The 23902-nt window shown below is 42.2% G+C and overlaps 1 protein-coding gene across 3 annotated transcripts in view; it reads right to left on the reverse strand.

The window, feature by feature from the left end:
* Nucleotides 1-290: 290 nt before the first annotated feature.
* Nucleotides 291-23902, reverse strand: part of garre1 (granule associated Rac and RHOG effector 1) — a 40331-nt gene continuing 16719 nt past the window's right edge. For all 3 annotated transcript variants that reach the window (XM_077712781.1, XM_077712783.1, XM_077712784.1), the window contains 12 exons: nt 15020-16148; nt 10826-11038; nt 10364-10504; nt 9231-9488; nt 8989-9147; nt 6689-6786; nt 6162-6287; nt 4215-5185; nt 3345-3510; nt 3136-3273; nt 2464-2539; nt 291-2381 (listed from right to left, as the gene is read on the reverse strand). In XM_077712781.1, the coding sequence (XP_077568907.1) occupies nt 2049-2381; nt 2464-2539; nt 3136-3273; nt 3345-3510; nt 4215-5185; nt 6162-6287; nt 6689-6786; nt 8989-9147; nt 9231-9488; nt 10364-10504; nt 10826-11038; nt 15020-15508 (3168 nt within the window). In that variant the 5' untranslated portion in view covers nt 15509-16148 and the 3' untranslated portion in view covers nt 291-2048. The remainder of the gene's footprint in view (nt 2382-2463; nt 2540-3135; nt 3274-3344; nt 3511-4214; nt 5186-6161; nt 6288-6688; nt 6787-8988; nt 9148-9230; nt 9489-10363; nt 10505-10825; nt 11039-15019; nt 16149-23902) is intronic.

The raw sequence follows: 23902 nt of genomic DNA on the forward strand, positions 1-23902 counted from the left end.
AAGAAAAAATAGATAAAATATAATAGAAAATAAATTATTGCCGATAAAACATTACCAATATATTATCCCAATTATTTGATCAAATATTTAAGTTTAAATTCCCAAATTAACATATTGCATACAAATTTAAACCAAACATTCCTCCTATTCCGATTTTTTTTCCTCTCAATGTGGCCTAAAAATGTGAAGAATATTGTCATTTATTTTTGGAATGTTGATATAAAATGCTACCTCTGTAAATACTAAAAAAATAAACATCTTTCAAGTCAGAAGATAAACAAAATAGACAATTGTCTTGCTAGTTATTTTTATTTTGTTTTTTGTTGTTGTTGTTTTTTGTTGTTTTTTGCATGGCTGGTAAAGATTTGTGGTCGCTAGTTAAAAAAGAACAAAAAGCAAAGTAAGCCAAGTAGCCCCGCCCCTTTTAGTTGACCTTACGTCTCCACTTTTTGTTACGTTTGCCGCCATTACCGTCAAATCTCAGCTAACAGTTACAAGTCTGTCATTAGAAAAAGGAAGGAAGAGAAAAAAGAAAGCAAAACCTCTATGTTGATTGTGCAAAGCACATTTTTAACTATAAAAAGATAGATATATTTATATATGTATGTACAGCAAAACTGTAAACATTGTTGAAGTGTTAGTTTTTTTTCTGGTGTCATAAATACAGGCAACATTGGCATCTGCAAAAAAAAAAATCACAAAAAAAGAACATTCGGAGCTTTTGCCATCAAAATTAAAACAAAAAATAAACTAAATTTAGCATATTTGGTAAAGATGGACGACTAGTGTGCTTTTTTCACATAAATCAGGAAGTGGAAAATAGGTATGAAGAAATATTAGTAATACTGATGAAAAAATCCAATTTGGTTGGCAAAAAAATGGCACATTTGAGATTTATCTCGTATACGGAAACCTAAAAAAAAATGTGTTTTAAGTGTGCTGAGCCTGCTCAAAGCCTCTTTAAAAATGTTAGGAAAAAATGAAATTTGTGTTTATTTTGGCTGTACATTTGGCAGTTACAGCTCACTTAGGTTTGCTTTTTAGCGGTCGCCAGCTCTTGCCTGAAAAGAAGAGAAATGACCGCTTATCATTATTGGTGGAGAAGGAAAGGGGGAGTGGCAAAAATCGGGGTGCTACGTTGAAGGAATACCAGGGCCACGTTAAAACGGGTAACCAAAAAATAATTCAAGATAGGTTTTTTTTTTTTTAACTCTGCCTGTTTTTAAATGGTGGTTAACAAAGAAATTGCCTGAAAAAAATGTTTTTTTGCATTAAGTGGACAGTAAATTTGGCAAATGAATTAGTTGTGATGATGGCTAACTTTAAACAATGCTATGAGGAAATAAGTTGTACTGTTAACAGGTTGGTTGATATTTTAGGTATTTATCCTTGCATAAGACATATGGGTGGAGTGTGGTTTTTATGCCATTAAAACCCGATTCTCTTTCACTAATATGCACATTTTTTGGCATATTAAATTACAATCGAGAAGGATTTATGGTAATACTTTGTTGAAGCTACCAATTTATCAATTTTTAACAGATGTTTAGAGTTTGCAGCAGCTAATTAACTAAATTAGTTATAATATATTTATACATAAATACCCAATCTAACAACTTTTTCAACTTAATCTCCCAATAGTACAACTTTTTCCCCACTAAATGTCAACCAATGTGATTTAAGGACTATTTTCCTCCATTACCATGACTTGAGTCTCATACTACTACTTTATTTTAGCTAATAATTTTGTCGTATGATTTCTGCGAGTATGCAAAAATAATGTATAATAATAATACTAATAATAATAATAAAAATGTGGATATAGTAAAACAGATTTTTAGCGACCAAATTTCTATTTTCAAAGTGAATTTTTGACAAATTTAAATTCCAGCTGCACATATTTTTCTTATTGACTAGAATCTAATTATTTTTTCCTTGTCTTTTTGGTGTTATGTTATTTTTCGGCGGCCCTGGTAGCCCCAGCAGAAATATGCGGGTGATAAAACCGGCTAAAGGCGGAGCCGGTTGGTGTCGTGTGATTGGCTGGCTCAGTATTGGTGCAGGAAGGAGGACCTGTGCTCATGTTTTAAGGGGAACGACTTGAAGGCCTTAGCGTCTTTCAACTGTTGTTGCTGTTGCTGCTGTTGAGCGAAAGGGAACGGCGAGGAAACGGCGGATGAAGGCGAGCGGTCGCCGCCGCCGCCGGCTCCGCTGGCCGCCGCCCACACGGGCGAACGCAGCATTTGCATGGAGTCGCTCCACTGCGACGTCGGAGGCGGGGCTAGGTTGATCTGGTGGTACAAGGAAGACGTGGGATCGGTGGCGCCGTGAGCAGAGTGTTGCCACGGCGCTTTGGGGGGCCACGTTTTCGTTTTGCTGTCCTGAGGGAAGACGCCGCCGAAATAGCTGTGTTATGCTTTGGGTAAAAAATGGGGGTGGGAAAGAAATTTGGCTTTTATTTACCTGGCTGTCATCAATGATGTGATGGAGGGCCGGCGAGGGCAGGGTGCACGCTTCAGGCTCGCCGCAACTGTGTTTCCTGCACACAACAATGGACCAAAACACTTATTTTATACATGGACTTTAAATGAAGTCATCCATTTTTCATCCATAATCAAACGGGGAAAAAAAACATCATAGTTTCTTGGTGTCTAATGAAAGAGTTTGAAATTAAAAGCCAATTTTGACAAACTATTTTCTCGCATATAAGCCGTATTTGTAACTAAAAAAAAATGACGGAATCAAGGGTGTGGCTTATTTGCGGACAAGACTATGCTATACCCTTTCACCAGTAGATTTGGTAAGGTAACATTTACTATTTGTTGGTTATTTTCTGTTTTGCAGTAAAAAAAACAACCATTACTGGATGAATGACTAACTCCATTATGATTTTGACCCTAATAATCTGCTCTTGATTCATACAGTATCTCAAAAATACTAAATACTGCAATGTTTTTTCTTAAGATTTTCCCTTCAAAACAACACATTTGTACTCCCTATTAAAACCATGAATATGGAGGTGAAAATTGTGAATCAGAGGGGCGGCTTATACGCGAGAAATTGTCAAATTTAACCATTTTATGGCAATTTTAAGCTAAAACGTGGGTGGAGCTTAGTCACAAAAGCAAGGCCCACCTTCTCTGCTTGACGGCCGCCACTAGATCAGGACCAGAGAACATGGAGAAGAGGCTGTCCCCATTGGCGGAGGAAGTCTCATCGCTGGAGCTAGCCGAGTCGCCCTGATTGGCTGACCAGCCGCCACCGCCCGGCTCGCTGTGGACGTGAATAGACGGCCGGCATTTAGACTGTGCTGGACGACCATGAAGGGAGGGGTGACCACTCACCTCTCGCCGTAGAATTCGGGGCGTGTCCACGTGCGGTGCTGTTCGTCGGGCATGGGCCAGTTGCCACGCGGGTTACTGAGACGGCGGGGCTGCTGCACCTGCCGCTTCTGCTGCATGGCTTGACTCACGCCGGCCACGTAGCGGGCAAATTCGGGGTCAGAACCCACTGATTAAAAAAAAGCAAGAATGTGAGGGGACGAATTAGGATTTAGAAAAATAAATGGACTTTCTAAAAAATAAAAAAAAAGCATTGTAACATTGGTGTGCACACATTGGCCAATGGGTGGCAGTGTGACGCTTCACAGAGAAGTAGCCACTAGTATAGTAATACCTTGACATACGAGTGCCCTGACATAAGAGTAATTTTTAGAAACGATTATACATTTGAGCATATTTACCTTGAGATCCGTTGTTTCCTTTTCAAATGTTAAATTTTACAGTTAATATTAACTGGATTATCATTAAAAAGAGCAAAAAACATCTTGGAAATCATCCAAAAAAATTATGTAGTGTTAAGAATTTTTCAAACTATAGTTTCTTGCATTTATTTCACATTGGGTAGCTTAAATGTGATTAAGTGATTAAATTGCTCACTCGTAGTTGCAACATCATCAAAACAAAACCAAAAATTAGTATGAAAATATGAAAAATCTATTGTACTACAACATCTCATATGCTATAAACTCATGTTCCATAGTAAAATGGAAATGATGACTTCATATTTTTTGTATTTGTTTATATTAACAGGCTAACTATTAGCTGCTTACCGCATTAAGACTCATCAGTATTTTATTGTTGTTAATGCCATAAAATTGCAATTTTCCCCCCTCACTAAAAGCCATCATCTTTCATTTTAATTACATTTTTTACCTGCAGGGTCAAAAGGCAGCGCATCTCCCAAGACGCCAAAAACTCCATCACTCTGCTCTCTGTTGGGCCAAGTGTTGTTGCGGGGCCCTTGCGGTTTTTGCCCCAGCACCTCGGACATGACGCTATCCATGTACGTGCTGACCAATCCCAGGCTGTAGAGGTCCGAGCTCAAATCCGGCATTCCTGGAGAACCCCCCCACTGTCCGATTGGACCCAGGGGCGACAACCCCCCTGGTGGCACCTGCTGACTTGACGAACCGGGCCACTTGCTAGCCGCCCTCTGCTGCGGGGGTGGGATCTGGGGGGGCAATTGCGCTTGCTGCTGTTGCCCCTGTTGACCAATAGGCTGCAAGAGGTGTTGATAATACTGCAAGGCTTGAGGGGAGGGTTGACGAGGCGCCGCTTGTGTTTGAGACGGCGGCGTTGGAGGCTGCCCGGCGCCGTGAGAAATCGCCGGGGAGGTTGGCGTGGGGCCGGAGGGGGGCTTGAGCTCGGCGGGGTTGGCCGACGCCACCGAGTTCCTCCGTTTGACGAGCGGGGAAGCTTGCTGGGATTTGCTCATGTTGAACCCCGAGAGGAAGTCGATGACGTCCTGCATTTCCTGGTCGGTTGGTAGGTTCATGCCCTGTTCGTCGCATGCTAAACCGTTAGCTAGAGGGTTGTGGGGGCCCGTGTCGGGGCCGACGGGTGAGATGCCCATCTGCAGGAGGCCGTGGAGGCGGTTCTCGCAGTGGCTCTTGGTTTTTTCGTCCACAGGAGCGCTACGGGATGGCGTGCTGGGGATGGAGTAGCTTCCACAGCTGTTGGAGCCAGAGGAGACTTTCCTGGTGAATTTAGAAGTCAACTTGGAGATGGTTTTGGGAAGGCCACTGCTGGTTTTTGGGGTGGTGCCTGGGGGCAAATCCACATGGCCGACAAAGTCCGGGCTCTCTCGCTGTAGTTGAATCTGGATTGTTGGTAAGCATTGCTCTCTTTGGACGAGAGAGAGAGAAAATAGTCAAAAACGGACCCGCCTGATCGCTATTGGTCAATACAGTCCTTAAGTTATGATGTAGTTCAGTTCCTATGCTGGCAAAATAACCCATATTTTCCACATAGGTTGAACTTTACTTTTAAAAGTTGAAATTAATTTAGTATAGAAAAGTAATATACCGTATTTTCACGACTATAAGGCGCACCGCATTATAAGGCGCACCCTCAATGAATGACATTTTTTCCATATATAAGGCGCACTGTATTACAAGACGCACTGTATTACAAGACGCACTGTATTACAAGACGCACTGTATTACAAGACGCACTGTATTACAAGACGCACTGTCTATTTTGGAGAAAATTTAAGACTTTTAAGTGTGCCTTATAGTCGTGAAAATACGATAATTGCTCTTGACTTCCAGGTATGAAGCACTCACTACACAGTCACCTCTAGAGCCCACTCACTACACAGTCACCTCTAGAGCCAGCCATTGTTCATGTTTTAGATTTTTGTATAAGATCTTGCAGTGGGGGAGGAGCAAAATGATGGAAGATTTTGTAAACTAAGATGGCATCTGCATATTTAACAGTATTGTTTCAGTTCAGGCGTTTGTGTTTTTTTAATATCCGACAGTGGTGGTTTTTCATTTTTGGTTTTCTGTTTTTTTTCCCCATATATAAGGCGCAGTGGATTATAAGGCGCACTGTCTATTTCGGAGAAAATTGAAGACTTTTAAGTGCGCTTTATAGTCGTGAAAATACAGTACCAAGAAAAAAGCCAAAACCTTGGTACCAAGGTACAAAAGACTACATTTGCATTAGCTCTTGGGCTCTGATGTTAAAGTTTGTGCGAGCATGTTATCTCTCAATTATGGCTGCAGGATTTGGCTAACTAGCCCCAAAGATGGTTTCAGGGAATGTTTGTCTTTGCGAAAGCTTTAGCCTTTTTTTTAAGAAACAAGAATGTCTCACTTCCTCTCCTTCCATCTATTGATGTCGAAAACGGCGGTGTAGAGCACATCCACCAGGCCGAGCGTCTTTTCTGGGTCAAGGCTACGCTGAAGCAAGGACATGGTAGCCGGGTCCTCTTTCAGACACCTACATAACACAAAAAAACATTTTTTAATTTCATTTTTACCCTTAAAGCTGCAAACCATTACACGGCTTTCAGCAGAACATGAAATTTTCGATCTCTTTTGTGTTAAAACGTCAACAACGACAAACCAAATACATGGTCGCTATCTTTTAACATAATCACGAAGTGTAGCAATACCCAAAACAACCTTAAGGTTTTTTTTTTTACCAACCCACAAACAGTTCAATTTAAAATGGAGACATCATAAAAGCTGTCCAAACCTGGAAAACCAAACGTTCCACTCCCACGAGCTCAAATTGTACTTTCTATGAATCACATGAGTAAATATGTGTCTCTGAATGTTACATCCTTCTTTTTTGTTGGGCAGTTCACATCAAACATACATGTCAAATAAGGTCCTTACCACGTGGAAGGAACCTGGACCACCAGCCGGGATCCTTCCAAGGTTATGTGAGGTGCATAGGACTCCTTGTTCTCGATTTGAGCAGTGTCCACAACAACCTGTTAAGAAACAACAACAAAATGAGAGTCAATACAGAACTGGGGGACATTTCGCCTTGAAAATTCCTGGGAAATTAGGGGAAAAAACCTTAGATTTTAAAATTTTCGGTTCAGTATAGTACCAGTACAGTAATCCCTTGATTATCGCGGTTTAATGTAGAACAGACAAGGCCGCGATAAACGAAAAACCGCAAACTAGGGTCACCCCAATAAAAAAATTAAAATGTATTATATAAATTTTTATACTACAGTGCTGAGTTCTAGTAGCAGGCATAGAAAAGGGGAGTGGCTTCCACTTGCAATTTTCAGTGTGTATTTTCAAATTTTTATGACCTTAATTAACAAACAAAAAATATCCCCCAGAAAAAAAACTGCGATGTAGTGAAGCCACGATAATCGAGGGATTACTGTATAGCTATTACCACGGAAACCCATGTTAAAAGCCTCTTTGAATCCACTCAGGAGAAAGATACCGACACGCATGGGTGTCGTTCAATGCTGCGTTCAATGTCGGTCGGGCAAAAACAACATGTTCGTCATCAAATGCAATTTGTTTTGGTCACACAGACCTTACGCTGCCGACAATCAAAGTCAAACAAGCTCCCATTCACTTCACCTATTGCCCCTAAACGGCCCGCATGTATGGGACTGGGATCAACACTTTAACTTATATTTTAACGTATTTTATTTTCTATAAGTTTGGCATTTAGATGTAAATTTTCACAGTGAAAGCAGAAATTCAGATGACGTCGCCAACAAATTTTTCAATCTAAAAAGTGAGCTTCTAAGTCTGGATTGACCTATACTACAACTAAGAAAGAGGCCAGTGCGAGGTTGTCTATGTGGCTTTAGGCTTCCCTTTCAACAAACAAGTTCTTTTAAAAGGCCCCGACTCCTCGACAACCACACAGCTGGAACAAGAAAGGAGGGGATGAGGGGTTTGTCCTTTTCATGCACTATAGGAATTTACTATATTGTGTGTGTGTAGGGCGGCTCACATTTAAGAAAAGCGAAGGTGAATAAAATACAACAAGGAAAATGTTTTTTAAGACAATGTTTGTATACGATTACCCTCTGACAACAGGTAGCACATGTTTTTTTAAGGTGTGTGTGTGTGTGTGTGTTAATAAGAAGTAGAGAAGTGCCAATCAGTCAGTGGGATTGTTTTACAACGATCTGGCTTGGCAAACACTCCAGACCACACAGAGGAAATAAACACTGCATAAGCATAAACACGCTGGTGTGACTCTGTAAAGATTACACCCACTCTAGGAAAAGGGGGTGGGGGTGAGGGGGTGAGGGGGTCTGGAGAGGCCCTCCCAAGTAAGTAAGTAAGCCCATCCTTTATCCAGATGTAGAAAGGGAATGTTTCTTATCCCTTTTTTTCCTGTTTTGCCAGTGTTGGCTTACACTGCGCTTAAATGCCTCCAAAAAACACAGCTCGGGAGAATTAAAAATAAAAAAGTATGTTTTATGGGAGGGGGGACAATTGGGGGAGTAAGCGAACGTGGCAATTTCGAGAGTAGTTGGGGGGAAAAAAGTATGCATTATTTTCCTCTCTTGCCTCAGGAAAGGTCAATTTAGCCAGAAACTACATGTTTTAGCATTTTTTGCACGGACAACAGGTGGGCAATAAACTGATCCTAATACTAAAATGAGCCAGCGTATTCTCTCGCATATAAGACGCCCCCGTCTGGCCTTAGCCAGCAATGGCAGGCACAAGTGTTTTTTTTTCAATTTTATATATATATTTCTTTCGCTTGAATTTCATTAATAGACATCAAAATCTGTTTGTCATTTCTGAGTTTTTTTCACATTTTATATGTATATATATTTTTTTCTCTTGAATTTCATTAATAGACATCAAAATCTGTTTATCATTTCTGAGTTTTTTCACATTTTATATATATATATATTTTTTCTCTTGAATTTCATTAATAGACATCAAAATCTATTTATCATTTCTCTATTTTAAAATAAATGACCCTATCAGCTGCATTATGGCGCTTTGTCATTGTCACCTAGCAGTTTCATGCATGTCAAATCCAATTTATGCGAATATAAGCCTTACCCTTGATTGAGTCATCATTGTTTTGACCGACAAATACAGATATCTGCTGTTGGCTGGAATAGACCCGCCCATGACCCAAATGAGTAAAACTCCAATAATAAACCAGTGTACTTGGGGGCCAGTGTACTTACCAGACCAGCCTGAGCAAATAGCAGCTGGACGGCTGTCTTGCAAGCTCCCCTCCAACTAGATGGACACACTTGGTTGAGCACTTCGGTGACAGGCAAATCGTCCCTGGGGGTCACTCCGTTTTGGCCCAGTGCCTCCTTAATGAGCAGCAGCATGGTTTGCTGAGAGGTGGTCACACATTTACGGTTAAATCTACAACACAACCTTTATGACGACGGCGCGAAGGCGGCGGGGGTGGTGGCACCATTTTCAATTTAAGGTTCTCCGCCGCCGACTCGTTGAAGGACACCCCCTTGAGAAAATGCGAGCCGATCTGCACGGGTATGGTGGGCAACTCGCGTTGGATGGGTTGGGAGGTGGTCTGCATTCGGCCTGCCTGTTGTGCTTCAGCCTCGCTACAGCAACCTTGCAGGGCTGCTTCCACGCAATTGGGGTTGAAATGGAAGCCAGCTTTGAGGGCGTATTCACTGTGGCCCATGCTTTCCAGGGCTGCCTTATATGCCTGAAGAAGGGGAGATATTTCAGTCATTTGCATAGCATGGATTGATATGTGCAGGAATGCTCCAATTTGTTTGTTTATCCAGTGATGGTAAAATAGGTTTTAGAGTTTTTTGTTTATAAATGGCACCAGTCAGAAAATGCATAATCCGATAAGAAGAAGAATTGGGAATGGAATAAAAGTCACAATTAGATGGGGAAATTATCTAGTCTAATAACAGGTATAAACATTCTACATTAGAGTTACAACAATTAAATTAGATTAGATAAAATCTTTATTTCATCCCGTATTGGGGAAATTTCTTGGTTGTAGTAGCAAGACAGACACAAGACACACAAGACATTGTAGACCTAGTTAAGAAACTGGAGCCACACATAGGAAGTCTACAATGTGGGGAACTTCTGCAGGCTGAGACTGAGGTTAGAAGGTCAACTGGTAAGGGTCATCAGTTAAAATAAGGTCAAGAGTAATCCAGAGGACGCAACATGACAGGCAATTTGAGGAATGCGAAAAAATAAAAAACAAAAAAATCTGTCTTGGACATTCCAAATGGGATTGTAAAAAATGCAGCATGATTGGGTATAATGTTTTTTTCTACCCAGGTCTAAAATGTCTTGTGTGTCTTATGTCTGCCTTGCTACTGCAACTACGAAATTTCCCGAATACGGCATAAAATAAAATTCTAATCTATAAACAGTATATTCCCAAAAGGATAAATTTGTGACCAGGGAAGATGTAGCCAAGTTCACCAATATGTGAACATCTGGGTTATCCAAATTGAATGCCAATGATTCAAAAGCAACTTTTCTTGAGTTATACAGAAAAGCAGTATTTCACATCTAGAGTTCATGATGCCAGAAAATAACAAAGTTGTTTACCTGTAAAGCGGTGTCAATCTTAATGTTGAGCTCCTTCAGCTGGTGCTCGGGGATGTTGGTGTTGTGAGAACAGAAGAGCTGCTGAACCTGGAGGCCTGCCAGGCAGCCGTCGCGACCCCTCTCACGCAGCCTTGACGTGGCCTGAAGGTGTAACCACATTCACAATAGATTTTCGCCAGAGCAGAGATTTCCATTTCCAACATATAATATTGCAATCTGACAACATTCCAGGATATAGAACTCGCAAGTCCACCATTTTAAATGCTGAAATATGATTAGGGTAGTTCTGACTATGTCTCCACAAATAAAACCACAAGACATTGGACAGATTGATGCTAGCAAACCAGAGCGGCACTTTTTACATCAATGTATACAAACAAAGCATAAAATGGACCATTGGGACGGATTATCTGAAGGACAGACAAGATCCAATTCCAATTGGTTCCCAATCCAATGTCTTACCTCAGCAGCACCTTTCCACGAACGGGAGGCTTCCTCCAGCTCCGTGATTGGCCCGAGCTCGGCGCTCTGAGCCCGAACGTTACCCGAGCGCTCCTGAGCTTGCGCCAGGGCCTCGGCCAGGCAAGACTGGGCCACGGGCTGGACCTTCTGCAAGGTCTGCGAAAGGAACTGGAAGTGTACCTGCATCACCGTCAGGAAACAACGGCCCAAGACCTGCCAAGGAAGAAAGAACATTGTATTTTACCAGCAAGCCAAGGTTATCTAGTTATTTTAAACTTCGACTGAGCCTGTAACATATATAATGTAAAAAATATTATAACATCTTCTGAAATGGTAAACTGGCTGAATATGGATTAAACATTAGCCAAAACTGTTTCAAATAAGTTTCAAACTGACTGCATACTGTATTTTCCAGACTATAAGTCGCACCCGAGTATAAGCTGCACCCGAGTATAAGCCGCACCAGAGTATAAGCCGCACCCAAGTATAAGCTGCACCCGAGTATAAGCCGCACCCGAGTATAAGCCGCACTTGAGTATAAGTCGCACCTGAGTATAAGTTGCACCCGAGTATAAGCCGCACCTGAGTATAAGTCGCACCAGCCAAAAAATGCAGTTAAAAAGGGAAAGTCGCATTTTTGGGAGAAATTTGTGATAAAATCCAACGTCAAAAACACAAGTCATCTTGAAAGGCAATTAAAATATCAATCCTTTGATAGTTTATCACTCAAGTACTCGCCTCGTACGTATTTTTTCGAAATGAAAGCCAAAATGTCCTCCAATTCAGGAATGACATAGGTTTTACCATTACACCGCTGTGCGTACACACTATTGTGTTTTGGTCCGGTAACATAAGATGAAACGGGACTCTTCGTGCAGGCATTGTGAAGAGGCCAAAATGAGGAAACGGCAAGGAAAGCTCCACCATACTGTAGACTTGTCGTGGTCAAGCTTGTAAAACACGTTTGTTGAGTCAACATCGTATACATAAAAGCTATAGAACACATTTGTGTCAGCTTCATGAAGTGTAAAATGGACCTCCCATCATTCAAAAAGTGGGTGTTTCTCGCTATAACGTCATGAAAGCAGACCACAGACCTGTAAGATGGCCTGTCAATGAAACTTAAAGTTCTCACACACAACCAAAAAAAGCATGTCATAGTTTGTTACTACAGCTTGACAAGAAAATGTTACAAGGTCATTCATGGCAACAAGTTGGGGGGGGGCGTGGCTAAAGCTCAAGATAATGAAGAACGCTATTGAGGATTCTCCAGTCATAGTAAATGAGGAAGATCAAAAAGAAAAAAATGGGTCCCTTTAGCGCAAATAAGGTAATTTAGGAAGAGCAAAATTATGTATTAAAAAAAAAAAAAAAAGAGTATAGCAACGCTCTAAGTTTTGTGCGCATATAAGCCGCACCCTTGATTTTTTGGTTACAAATACGGCTTATATGCGAAAAAATACGATTAGATCTTTTTAAGAAGACTCAAAATGGCTAGCAAAACAACAATTGACCTAAATTGTAACATACGGATTAATAAATAATGAAGACTACAGCGAAATGTTTTCTATAAAAATGCTGAGATTTAATTTGGATAAAGTGCAAACTAACATGCTAACTTGAAGCTAAAAAAATGAAAACAAATTAATGATAAAAGTAATTAAAAAGAAAATAAATCAAACAAAATATACCATAAAAAGAGAAAAGAGCGACAACATTAAAAAGAAAACAAAAAACAAAACAAAATAAGAAAGAGAAAATAATAAAAGTGGAGCAAGCACAGTAGGAGAAGAAAAGATGGCTTAAAAGCCTGCATTCCTCAACTCCCCCCTTAACTTACTATTGTATTTGCTACTTTTCTTCTTCCTTTTTTTAAGCACTAACACTGCTGCCAGACTGCATTCTTCCCTCTCACACAAGCAGAAAAGAAGGAAAAAAAGGCCTCCTGAGTCACAAACACCTTTTGTAAAGCGACTTCCTGCAATACCGTCAATATTATGAGTACTTTCAAGGACTTCTGCATCAGTTAAAAACTCTTTTTTAGCGTATGTGCTTGATTCCTTTTGCAAATATGACATTGGACACATGCCTTAAGGCTTAAGGCCTTATTAGAGTGGTTGTTGTTGCTTAAGGCTTAAGCAACAACAACCACTCTAATAAGGTCTGCATGCAGTTTCGAGACCTATCTCAACTCCGCTATGGCGCTTTAACAAATACACCCCTGTGCCCACGACCAGACAGCTGACCCGTGCCAAGGCATGCAGTCAAAAACCTTTGCAGACTCACGCTTCCTATGTAGAGACCGCAGAGAGACCCATTTTTACTGACTGCCGCACACAAACGTTTCCTGTTTTTTGCGCAAAGCCACATTCGTGGACAGGGCGCAGCGCTACACCGCGGCGGCTCGACCGCAGTTTCCACAGACCGCGATTGTCAAGGGGTAACATATGATAGAATGTTGTCCAATTGTGGACATCGCTTGGATCTGTCAACACGTCTTGTCAAGACTTTTTCCGGCAAGCATTGGTTAACTGACCGCTAGTGATGGCGATACAACAACGGAAGCTGGTCTAAAAATAACTGTAAATAACCTTTTGACAGTTGTGGCAATGTTAAAAAATGAGAATGGTGGCAATAGTGTATTTTTGGATTTAAAAAATACATTTGGCGCTTAAATCCGACTATTTTTTTACCATTTTAGTTTTTCCCAGGTATAGAAATATAATATACACATCTACATTTGCAAGTGTATATAAACATATGAACTGATTATGATGAAAACATGGTATCTATATGGCATGATAGTATACAGTTGTACTTATACTTACGAAATGAATGGGTTCCAAGACTTGTTTCGTAACTTTCAAATTTCGTAAGTAGAAGTGTACTTTATATGTAAATTCTCCAACTGTGTGTAAAATGTGTGCCACATTGCATTTGTAGTTTTTAATTGCTTAATAAGGGGAATTCAAAATAAAATACGGGAAAGGAAATGCATTTACTTTTTGGGGTATTTTGTAACTTGGATCGTTTTTGTATCTCAAGTCACTCATTTGCATAAAAAATGTCATAACCTGAAACTTTCGTACGTAGAGGCATTTGTAAGTAGACTTATGACTGTATATGAAAGTTTCCAATAATCCTATTTTTTGTATCTGGGCAGATTAATTGCTGGTTTATTAGCACCTGTGTTTTGCCAGTAGGTTACAAGTTAGCTAGCAGATAGCATCCAATAGCAGCCTCTAGCTTGCAGGTAGCACAAATGATTGTTTTTGTTCAAACTGAGGTATAGTTTTTAATGTCACACTTTGACTGGGCGTACAGATATGACTATTATTCCGGTCAATTGGCGTGAGTGCAACCACTGTTCATCAGTCTGAGGCAAATCGTCTCATTGTTGACCAGCAAAGGGAGCAAATTCAGCGACAAGTGTGAAGACCCCGTAGAATTTGCGGTCCTTTTCACACATTGGCCTCAGCTTCTCACACCATGCTAACAAAGGGTGGGAACTTGAGCTAGAAAACAGTTATTCATTAAGTCGTCCATGGGACTGGAGTGTATCCAGGCATCTCCCCATATTAGCACCAGGGCTAGAAGGACTGAAAAGGAATGGTTAGCGTAACATGCTTTGAAACATAGCCTTTGTTGAACGTGGAGTCAAGCGAGTCATTTGTCGAATAGCGCTTTACCGTATTTTCTCGCATATAAGCCGTATTTGAATATGCGCACAAGACTTGCTATACTCTTTTTCACCAGTAGTGGTAGGCAAATTAACATTTACTACTTGTTACAACTATTATTGGATGAATTATACTAACTGCCTTATGATATTGATAATATGCTTTTGATTCATACAGTATTTCAGAAATACTACGTGCAATGTTTTTTCTTAAGATTTTCCCTTCAAAGTAACACATTTGTACTCCCTATTAAAACTACGACTATGGAGGTGAAAATTATGAATCTGGGGATGGCTTATACGAGAGAAATTGTACAATTCAACGATTTTAAGGCAATTTTAATGGTGCGAACAGCTAATATGATACAAAATATGGTAATACCTAATGTAATCGGATCGGGGAAGTCTCTAGTTTTAATAAATGTATTAGACTGGTAAAAAATCTAATTCAGGGTCTTCCCCCGGGCAATCATTTCGTATCAATTATCATTAAATTTGCAATTTGGGCAACTTACCTCAACATCTTGCAGGTTGAAATCGTTCGTATCCTTAAAGTTGGCAGCCCCGGCGCTCAGCTCCATGAGCATCTTAGCGATCTCTGGCTTAATGGCCGCCGTTAGCCGGCTAGCCGCATCCATGACGTGTTCCTGCACGTCCTTCAATTGCATAGCTGCTTTGGAGTAGTGCGAGTTCCTGAACACGCTACTGAACAGGTCGGTAAGGAAGGCGCTGGCACGGCAGAAGACATTGAGGGCATCCAAGTACTTGGAGATCCCTTGCTGGATGTCGGCTACCGCCGTGGAGGAGGCGCTGGTTGGGTGGCACCCGCCTGGAACCCCCATAGCCGAAGAGGCCGAACAGGACGAAGCTAGCGAGGCGCTAAGGGTCCGGCTTAATTCGGGCATTTGATACTGCTGGTGCTGTTGGACTTTCTGCTTGGACCCGCCGAGCAAAAAGCGACGTTTGTAGTCCATTTTACTTTGCTGCGCACTGCAACAATACATAGGTGGTGCACCAGCACCGGAAGATCTTGTTTTCTTTTAAGTCTCCAAGAAAAAAAATTGCTCCACAGAACACGGAAAAGGTCCAGGTCATGTAAAAAGACCACTGAGGGATTCTGCCTGCCGGAGGCTCATCTCAGTCCGCCTCGGGGTGGAGGCCAAAGGCAAGGATTGGCGAACTGACGTTAAGCGCTTACATGCAGACCGGCTGCTTTAAAAAATAAGACGCATGCCTCCTAAGATTCGTTGGGTTAGCGGAGGAAACCGATCCAGGGAGTCGAACTTTAAAGTGCGTGAGTTTTTCTTCTGAAGAAGGGAAATAGAATTCTTCATACAGCGTCTGTCTGGCTTTTTTTTTGTCCAGTTAGAAATTTTTTACTGATGAAAAGTAGAAAATCCGTTGGGAAAGGAAAAGATGAGAAAATGAAAGCACTGGTCAACAGTAAGGAGGTTACAAAATGGTTTGTTTTTAAAAAAATGTGTGGGGAGATTATACATGAGGCAGATCCAGTCCGCCGTTTTAAGGTGCTTCTCTCAGATCCGGCTTCCTGCTTTTCCTGGTTGAGGTAGGTGGGACTCGCCCGCGGATGTAGATTAGAGTGACAAGAGCACAAATGTATCTGTAAGGCCTCTAGGTCATTTCCTAAAAGGAAGGGGGAGGAAAGGACAAGGTTAGAATGGCGCTTGGGAAAGGAAAGATGAGCTTTGCTCAAGGCCCAAAATAAACTTGCATCTTCCCCATATGAAAACATAAAGCTATATATTCAGTAGAATCAAACTATTTTGTGTTAATGGGCTGATTTTCAGGTAATTATAGCAATCTTTTCATTGTTTTTTGCGCGAATGGCGGAGCGATTGCTAATACGAGAGGAGTATACTACTTTTCGTTAGCAAGTGGTTGTGCGTTGTCCTATTGTAAGGACATTTGTGTGCATCATTTTCGGAATTATTTTGAAGGGAATACAAAAGCAAAAAACCCTTGATAGGTTGCATCTGAAAGTCAGGGTGGAGGCGGGGCCAATAGAGCCAACCCGGGAGAAGAAAGGTATCAAAATTTAAAACAAAATTAAGTTAAGTTTAGTGTAAGGTTAGATTAAACTTATTTTTGAGTGTGTCTGCATTGTAATCCAAGTTAATTTACATTTGTTTATGTTATGTTACAAGCGTGTTGCCGTGCAAAAAGTTGTTCATTTGCTCCTACCATTCAAAATGGGTTGGACACTTAAATCCCCAAAATACAGCATTACACGACTGGATTTTTCTCTCTTTTATTTTTTTTCTCTAATAAAAAACTTTTTTACACAATAATGCAGTGTGTAACAGTGTAAAGTTATATTAAACTTATTTTTGAGTGTCTGCATCGTAATCCAATTTAATTTAAATTTGTTTATGTTATGTTATGAGCACGTTGCCGTGCAATAAGCTAATGTTAGCATACATGTGTTTGTCATTTCTAGCGACCACCAACCACATTTTCAATGTGAACACAAGGCAAAATCCTTTATGACTGTTTATAAAATACTCGTGGCTACAATAGATGAGTGGTATGCCAACTGCTGTGAATTATAGTGCTACTTTACTAGCCATGAGCAAGACAGTATGACAAGCAGTTTCTAAAAGAGCCTCTTGTTTTGCAAGATACTAACTACATTGTCCCGGTAACAACCCCACCGCACACATGCTCCTAGACCATCCGTTCCTTGCTACTGGGTTATGAATGCATTTATCTGTGTACTACTCGCTATGGACATTCAGTAGCGGGAATACATAAAGTCAGCAAATGGATGACATCATGACAGTCTTAGTCATATATTGAATATTCATTTATTCTGCCACCATTTGAGTGACAAAATAATCACTTTGAGTCACTGTCATGTCTACTGATTTGGAACAACTTCCGGTTCAAGTGATGCAAAAATTAGTAATGACTTTTCTCCAAAAATGACTCAAATGTCATAAAATTACACAAAAAAAACAGACTTTATCTTGCCAAAAGTTGATGCCCAAGGAACCAAACAAACAACTTTCGGTTCATGAGGAGAAAAAAAAATGACTGTTTCCGAATTTGAATTGTTTTCTGTGTCTGTATTCTCACCCTCTAGCTACTGTGACAATTACATTTCCAGAATACGGGATGATTAAAGTTATCGAATTTAATATAACAGTATAATTAACCTTCATCATATTTTTTATTTTAACCTTATAAAAGTTCAATTTCTTAATATTCATTTTTCTCTCTGAATTTTAAATTATATTGTTGAATCTTTTTCTGTGTCTGTATTCTGTCAATTGATGTGCTGAATATTAGGGATATTTAACACCTAGTCCTATAAAGAAGTCTGATGTCTGGTGTCAAAACCAGTGACCGCTGCGAAAGGGCAGCTGACAACCTGGGAAAGACCTGGTGACGGCCTGAAGAGACTGCTGGCAGGAGGGAATAGACCCCAACGGGGCTGGCATGGGTTAGCTACCCTTGCTGGCAGGAGCCTTTCACTACACAGTGTCTTGGATCCACCCAATTATTGCTTCGAAAAGTTCTAAAGGAAAAACACCCCTGGAATCTGCGAGAGCGGGGGCGGAAGATGACTCATCAGCGGACCACACGGTAACGAACCTTGCAACGGAAACGACAACGAATCAAATGATCAGCACAACAGTTGACGGAGTAACAGCACTGGCAGGACACAAGCTACAAAGCTGCATCTGTGGCTGGGAAAAGGTTACATCAGAGAAGGGTCTCAAGATCCACCAGGGCAGGAAAAAGTGCCTGAAAGAGCTTAGCGAGGGGCCTCGCATTGACCACTACTTCCTCAGAGGTAGGACAAATAAGTCGAGTGAAGCCCAGTGGCGGGACACTCACCACAGTTCACAGGGTATCAGAACCCCAGACGAAGCTCAACCAAGCGCGGATCCACCAACGGACATGAGTCCAGACCCCATCCAGCCACAGATGGCAATAGAGAGGAAGATGAACGGACGGAAGCCTCAAATCTTGTGGCCTAAATCCTGCCAGAAAAAGGAGTGGGAAACCACCGACACAGACCTTGTCCATCTTCTTAAAGGCCTGAAAGGGAGCGTGGACAAGAAGCTGGACAAAATTGGAGAGTTCATCTACAACTATGGATCGGAGAGATTTGGGGTGAAGAGTAAGAATCCTAGGACACAGAAGGAACCAGCAGCTCATCTCAAGTCCAGGAGACAACAAGAGATTGAAAGACTTGTGAAAGAAAGAAGGTCCCTGAGAAAACAGTGGAAGAGGGCCACAGAAGTGGAAAGGAAAGGACTTGAGGCACTACAGGGCGACATCAAGCAGCGTCTTGCAACACTGCGAAGAGCAGAATGCTTGAGAAAACAACACAAGAAGAAGGAACGAACGAGGACTGCCTTCTACAGAGATCCCTACAAGTTCGTCAAAGACCTCTTTGTCAAGGAGAAAACTGGGACCCTCAAAGCACCCGTAGGGGAACTAGAGGAGCACCTGAGGAAGACCTACTCCGACAATCAGAGGCATGTGCCAGCCAGCATTCCGGATGACATGCCACCAATCCATCCACCAGAGCACCAGATGGTAACAAGGCCCCCAACATGGAGCGAAGTTGAGAGCACAGTAAAGGGGGCAAGAACTGCCTCAGCCCCTGGACCCAACGGCGTTCCATATCATTTCTATAAGAACACGCCGGGCGTGCTGAAGTACCTCTGGAGGCTGATGAGAGTGGTATGGGGAAAAGGAATTATACCGAAGGCATGGCGACGAGCGGGAGGGATCCTGATTCCCAAAGAGAAGAATTCCTCAACCATCGATCAGTTCCGACAGATCTGTCTTCTGAATGTGGAAGGAAAGATATTCTTCAGTGTTGTGGCCCAGAGGCTCTCAGCATTCCTGCAGAGGAACAACCTTGTCGACACCTCAGTGCAGAAGGCAGGGATAAGTGGATTCTCAGGATGTCTGGAACACACAAATGTCATCTGGCACCAGGTGCAGACGGCCAAGAAGGAGAAGAAGGACCTGCATGTGGTATTCTTGGACCTTGCCAATGCATTCGGCTCAGTGCCTCATGAGGTTTTGTGGACAGCGTTCAACTTCTTCCAAGTCCCCGAGTGCATCACAGGTCTGGTCAGAGCCTATTTCCAAGACCTCCAGTTCTGCGTTGCAACACAGACTAGTACAACTGCCTGGCAGCATCTCGAGATTGGCATAATGGCGGGCTGCACCATATCCCCACTGGCGTTTACCATGGCAATGGAGCTTATTATCCGAGCATCCCGATGGGTGGTTGGAGGGGAACGGTTGAAGAGCGGACTGCGTCTTCCTCCAATCAGAGCGTACATGGATGACATGACGACAATAACAACAACAAGCGCATGCACCAAACGCCTGCTGGATAAACTCCAGGGAAACATCAAATGGGCACGAATGGAGATAAAACCCAGCAAATCCCGCAGTATCTCCATTGTCAAAGGCAAGCTCACTAATGAGAGGTTCCATGTCAACAACAAGCCAATACCAACCATTCTGGAGAAGCCTGTCAAAAGTCTTGGCCGCTGGTACAGCGCAGAGCTCAAAGATTCGAAGCAGTTGGAGCAACTCAAGCAAGATACCATCAATGGCCTCAAGCAGATCAACAGCACAGCTCTGCCTGGAAAGCTGAAACTGTGGTGCTTTCAGTTCGGGCTGCTGCCTCGTCTCATGTGGCCAATTTCCATCTATGAGGTCACTTTATCCCACGCCAATCGGCTGGAGAGACTGGAGTGGCTTGGACTGCCGAGATGCCTGAGCAGCATTGGCTTGTTTGGCAATGGAGTTCTCTCCCTACCAATCTCAGGCCTGACGGAGGAGTACAAATGTGCCAAGTCAAGACTGGAGATGACTCTCAATGAATCCCGGGATCCATTCGTCAGAGGTGCCGCTCCAACCCTAGCAACGGGGAGGAAATGGAGGCCATCTGCAGCAGTTGCGGTGGCAAAGACCGCCCTCCGACACCGGGATATAGTGGGTCATGTCCAACATGGCAGAGGTGGCCTTGGGTTGGAGGCAGCAACACCCACCTGGCAAAGGGCTGCCCCAGCTGAACGGCGGCACATGGTGGTGGAGGAAGTGCGCCACCAGGAGGAAGCAGCCAGATGTGCCACAGCGGTCTCCCAGGCTCAGCAAGGCCGCTGGATGAAGTGGGAAGGTGTGGAGAGGAGGAAAATCACGTGGGGCGATCTGTGGAGCATGGAGGCCAATAGGCTAAGCTTCATCATTGGAGCCACATATGATGTCCTGCCCTCTCCAACCAATCTACATGTCTGGTATGGAGAGGACCCAGCCTGCTTCCAGTGTGCAGCCCCGGCAACCCTCAAACACATCTTGGTGGGTTGCAAGACCAGCCTAACGCAGGGAAGATACTCCTGGCGCCACAACCAGGTGTTGAAGTGCCTGGCTGCTGAACTCGAGAGCAGGAGGGTAACCACCAATGCCTTGCCTCTCCAGACTACAGTCCCACAGAAAACAACTTTTGTTCGGGAAGGGGAGAAGAGAGGAACCAAGACATCTCCTCCGGATCCAGGCCCACTGAACGCTGCCCGGGACTGGGAAATGCGGGTGGACCTCACCCAGAGACTCACCTTCCCACCAGAAATTGCAACAACCAACCTGCGCCCCGATCTGGTCCTCTGGTCCAAATCCTGCCGGCGTGTCTTCATTGTTGAGCTCACCGTCCCATGGGAAGAGGCCATCGATGAAGCATTTGAGCGGAAGAGGCTGCGATATACCAACTTAGCAGCTGAAGCAGAGGGGCGGGGCTGGAGCGTAAAGGTGTGGCCGGTGGAGGTGGGCTGTCGAGGCTTTGTTGCCAAGTCCACCACAAGACTCCTGAAGGAAGTAGGGATTAGTGGGCAGGCCCAACGGAAGGCAATTAAAGAACTTGCCACTGCAGCGGAACGGAGCAGTCACTGGCTGTGGCTGAAACGTAAGGATGCAACATGGGCTGCCAATTGACCGCGTGGTTCCACCTTGCGCCACACACCTGGGGCTGATCATCCTGTGGTGGGCCAACCTCTGCAGAGGGTGTCTTGTTATAAGTGGCCGAAACACCCAATGACGTGTGGGGCAAACAACTGATGATGTGGCGTGCAGGTGGCACCACGTGATCCTAGCCAAATCCCACCCCATGTAAGACGTTATCTCCAAAAACTGTCGATTGATGTGCTGAATATTAGGGATATTTAACACCTAGTCCTATAAAGAAGTCTTCTCACCCTCCTGCTACTCTGCCAAATACATTTCCCGAATACGGGATGAATAAAGTTATCTAATCTAATCTAACAGTATAATTAACATTCATCGTATAATTAACATTCATCACATTTTTTTACTTTAAGCTTATAAAAGTTCAACCTTAATATTCATTTTTCTCTCTGAATTTTATATTATATTGTTGAATCTTTTTTTGTGTCTGTATTCTCACCCTCTTGCTACTCTGCCAATTACATTTCCCGAATACGGGATGAATAAAGTTATCTAATTTAACAGTATAATTAACATTCATCATATTTTTTATTTAAACCTTATAAAAGTTCAATCTTAATATTCATTTTTCTCTCAGAATTTTACATTGCATTTCACTTCCAATTTCCGAGGGCACGGTGGTTGGGAGGAAACCGGAATACCCGGAGAAAACCCACACAAGCCCGGGTAGAAACGCAAACTCAAACCTTGGATGGAACCTTCGATCTAAGAACTATGAGGCTAACATGCTAACCGGGCCACAAACCAAATTAAATGATAAAGTCAGGGTTGTCATTAGCAACAGCAATAACATCACACCCGCATTTGTCAGGTGAAAAGTTTCCTTGGCTGATTTAGCTCTGAATTAGTAGAGCGGTCGTTGCTATCTAGTATCAGCACACCGGAAAGTCTGCGTTTTGGGATAAATTCGGTCATACGCACCACGCAGAAACAGACACACACCCACAAACACACAAAAGCGGAATCCCCACAACATTCCGCCGACCTTCAGACCCCATTTCCTTTCTCAAACAGTGTACAGACCACGTCTGTCGCCGTGAGTGGAAAGAGAGAGCGGAGGGAAACTGGTGACCTCAGCGCAAAAGGGGACAAACATGACGTTCATTGCTTCCCGAAAACAGAAAGGCAATTTTGCTCAACCACAACAAGGGCTGTCCAATCAAATATTTGGGAAATGGGTCATATTAAGAATTAGGCTTGCGGCTTTATGATTGATTCAGTAATCTCTCAATTTATTGTTATGGAGGAGTAATGGGTTGGCAAACTTTTTCTGCATTGTTCAATGACTTTAGAAGATGTAAAAAAAATAGAAACCATTGTTTATGACTGGAATATTTATTTTGAGTTGGATATCTATTGGTAATCATGATTGCACTTTTAAAAGAGCGTTAAATGTTAATTTCAAAACAAATTATTGTGTTTTTGACGGAATTTCATGTTAATTTTACAAGAGGAATGCAATTATTTCAAATTTAATTCAAATATGCAAGTGTAAATGGAAAAACGGTCTAAAAAAATAGGGTCAAAGTCCAAAATACAATTTTTTTTAACTATAACTATGAGAAAAACTTTTTAGAATTTTTTTCTTGAAAACAAACAACTAAAACAAGACAATTGGAATTTTTTTGTCATCTTAATTTAGTCAATGGATTCAACTTAAGTTGCTTATCAAAATTCTGCTAGGTTAAAACTCTTTTTTACTATTTTCCTACTATTATGAAAACATTTCCACAAAAAAACTGTCAAACATACCTCAAAACTAAAAATACCAAAGCATAAACAAATTAGCTTCATTTGTTTACCTTAAACACTAAACCAATGGCACTCTAAAAAACAAATCATCCAAATATCAAAATTGGAAGTCCATATATTTTTCCCCCTAATCGAATTACTCCATTTAAGCGATTAACTGTAGCACTTCTGTTCCTGATCAATATCGACTAGCTTCTGCTGCTTCAGGTTGGACGACTAAACTGAGCTGACCTGCAAGGCTCAAAAGAGATTAGCAGCAGAGGGAAACTGCCAGGTGGCCCTCTCGTGTTTGCAGGTCAGCACACTTTTTTATGCAGCATTAGCCTGTGTGAGGCAAACAGGAAACCTGACCTCAGCTACCTAGAGGCTAATCGCACGCTATCGCCCACTTTGACACAGATTCGCTCAGTCACTTGCCCTTACTGTTCATATAAATCCACCAGATACTAAAAGAGACCTTTCTTTTTAAACTTAAATGTTAATAGGTTGCTCTTGGATAGAAACAAAGTAGTCATACCTCTACTTACGAATGGCTCTAGGTACAAAAGTTTCAGCTTATGAATTTTTTGAGGAAAATGGTGACTCAAGTTGCGAAAAAGATCCAAGTTACGAAAAAGATCCAAGTTACGAAAAAG

Source organism: Stigmatopora nigra, chromosome 3 (genome assembly GCF_051989575.1).
Source record: "Stigmatopora nigra isolate UIUO_SnigA chromosome 3, RoL_Snig_1.1, whole genome shotgun sequence".
NCBI classification, from domain to species: domain Eukaryota; kingdom Metazoa; phylum Chordata; class Actinopteri; order Syngnathiformes; family Syngnathidae; genus Stigmatopora; species Stigmatopora nigra.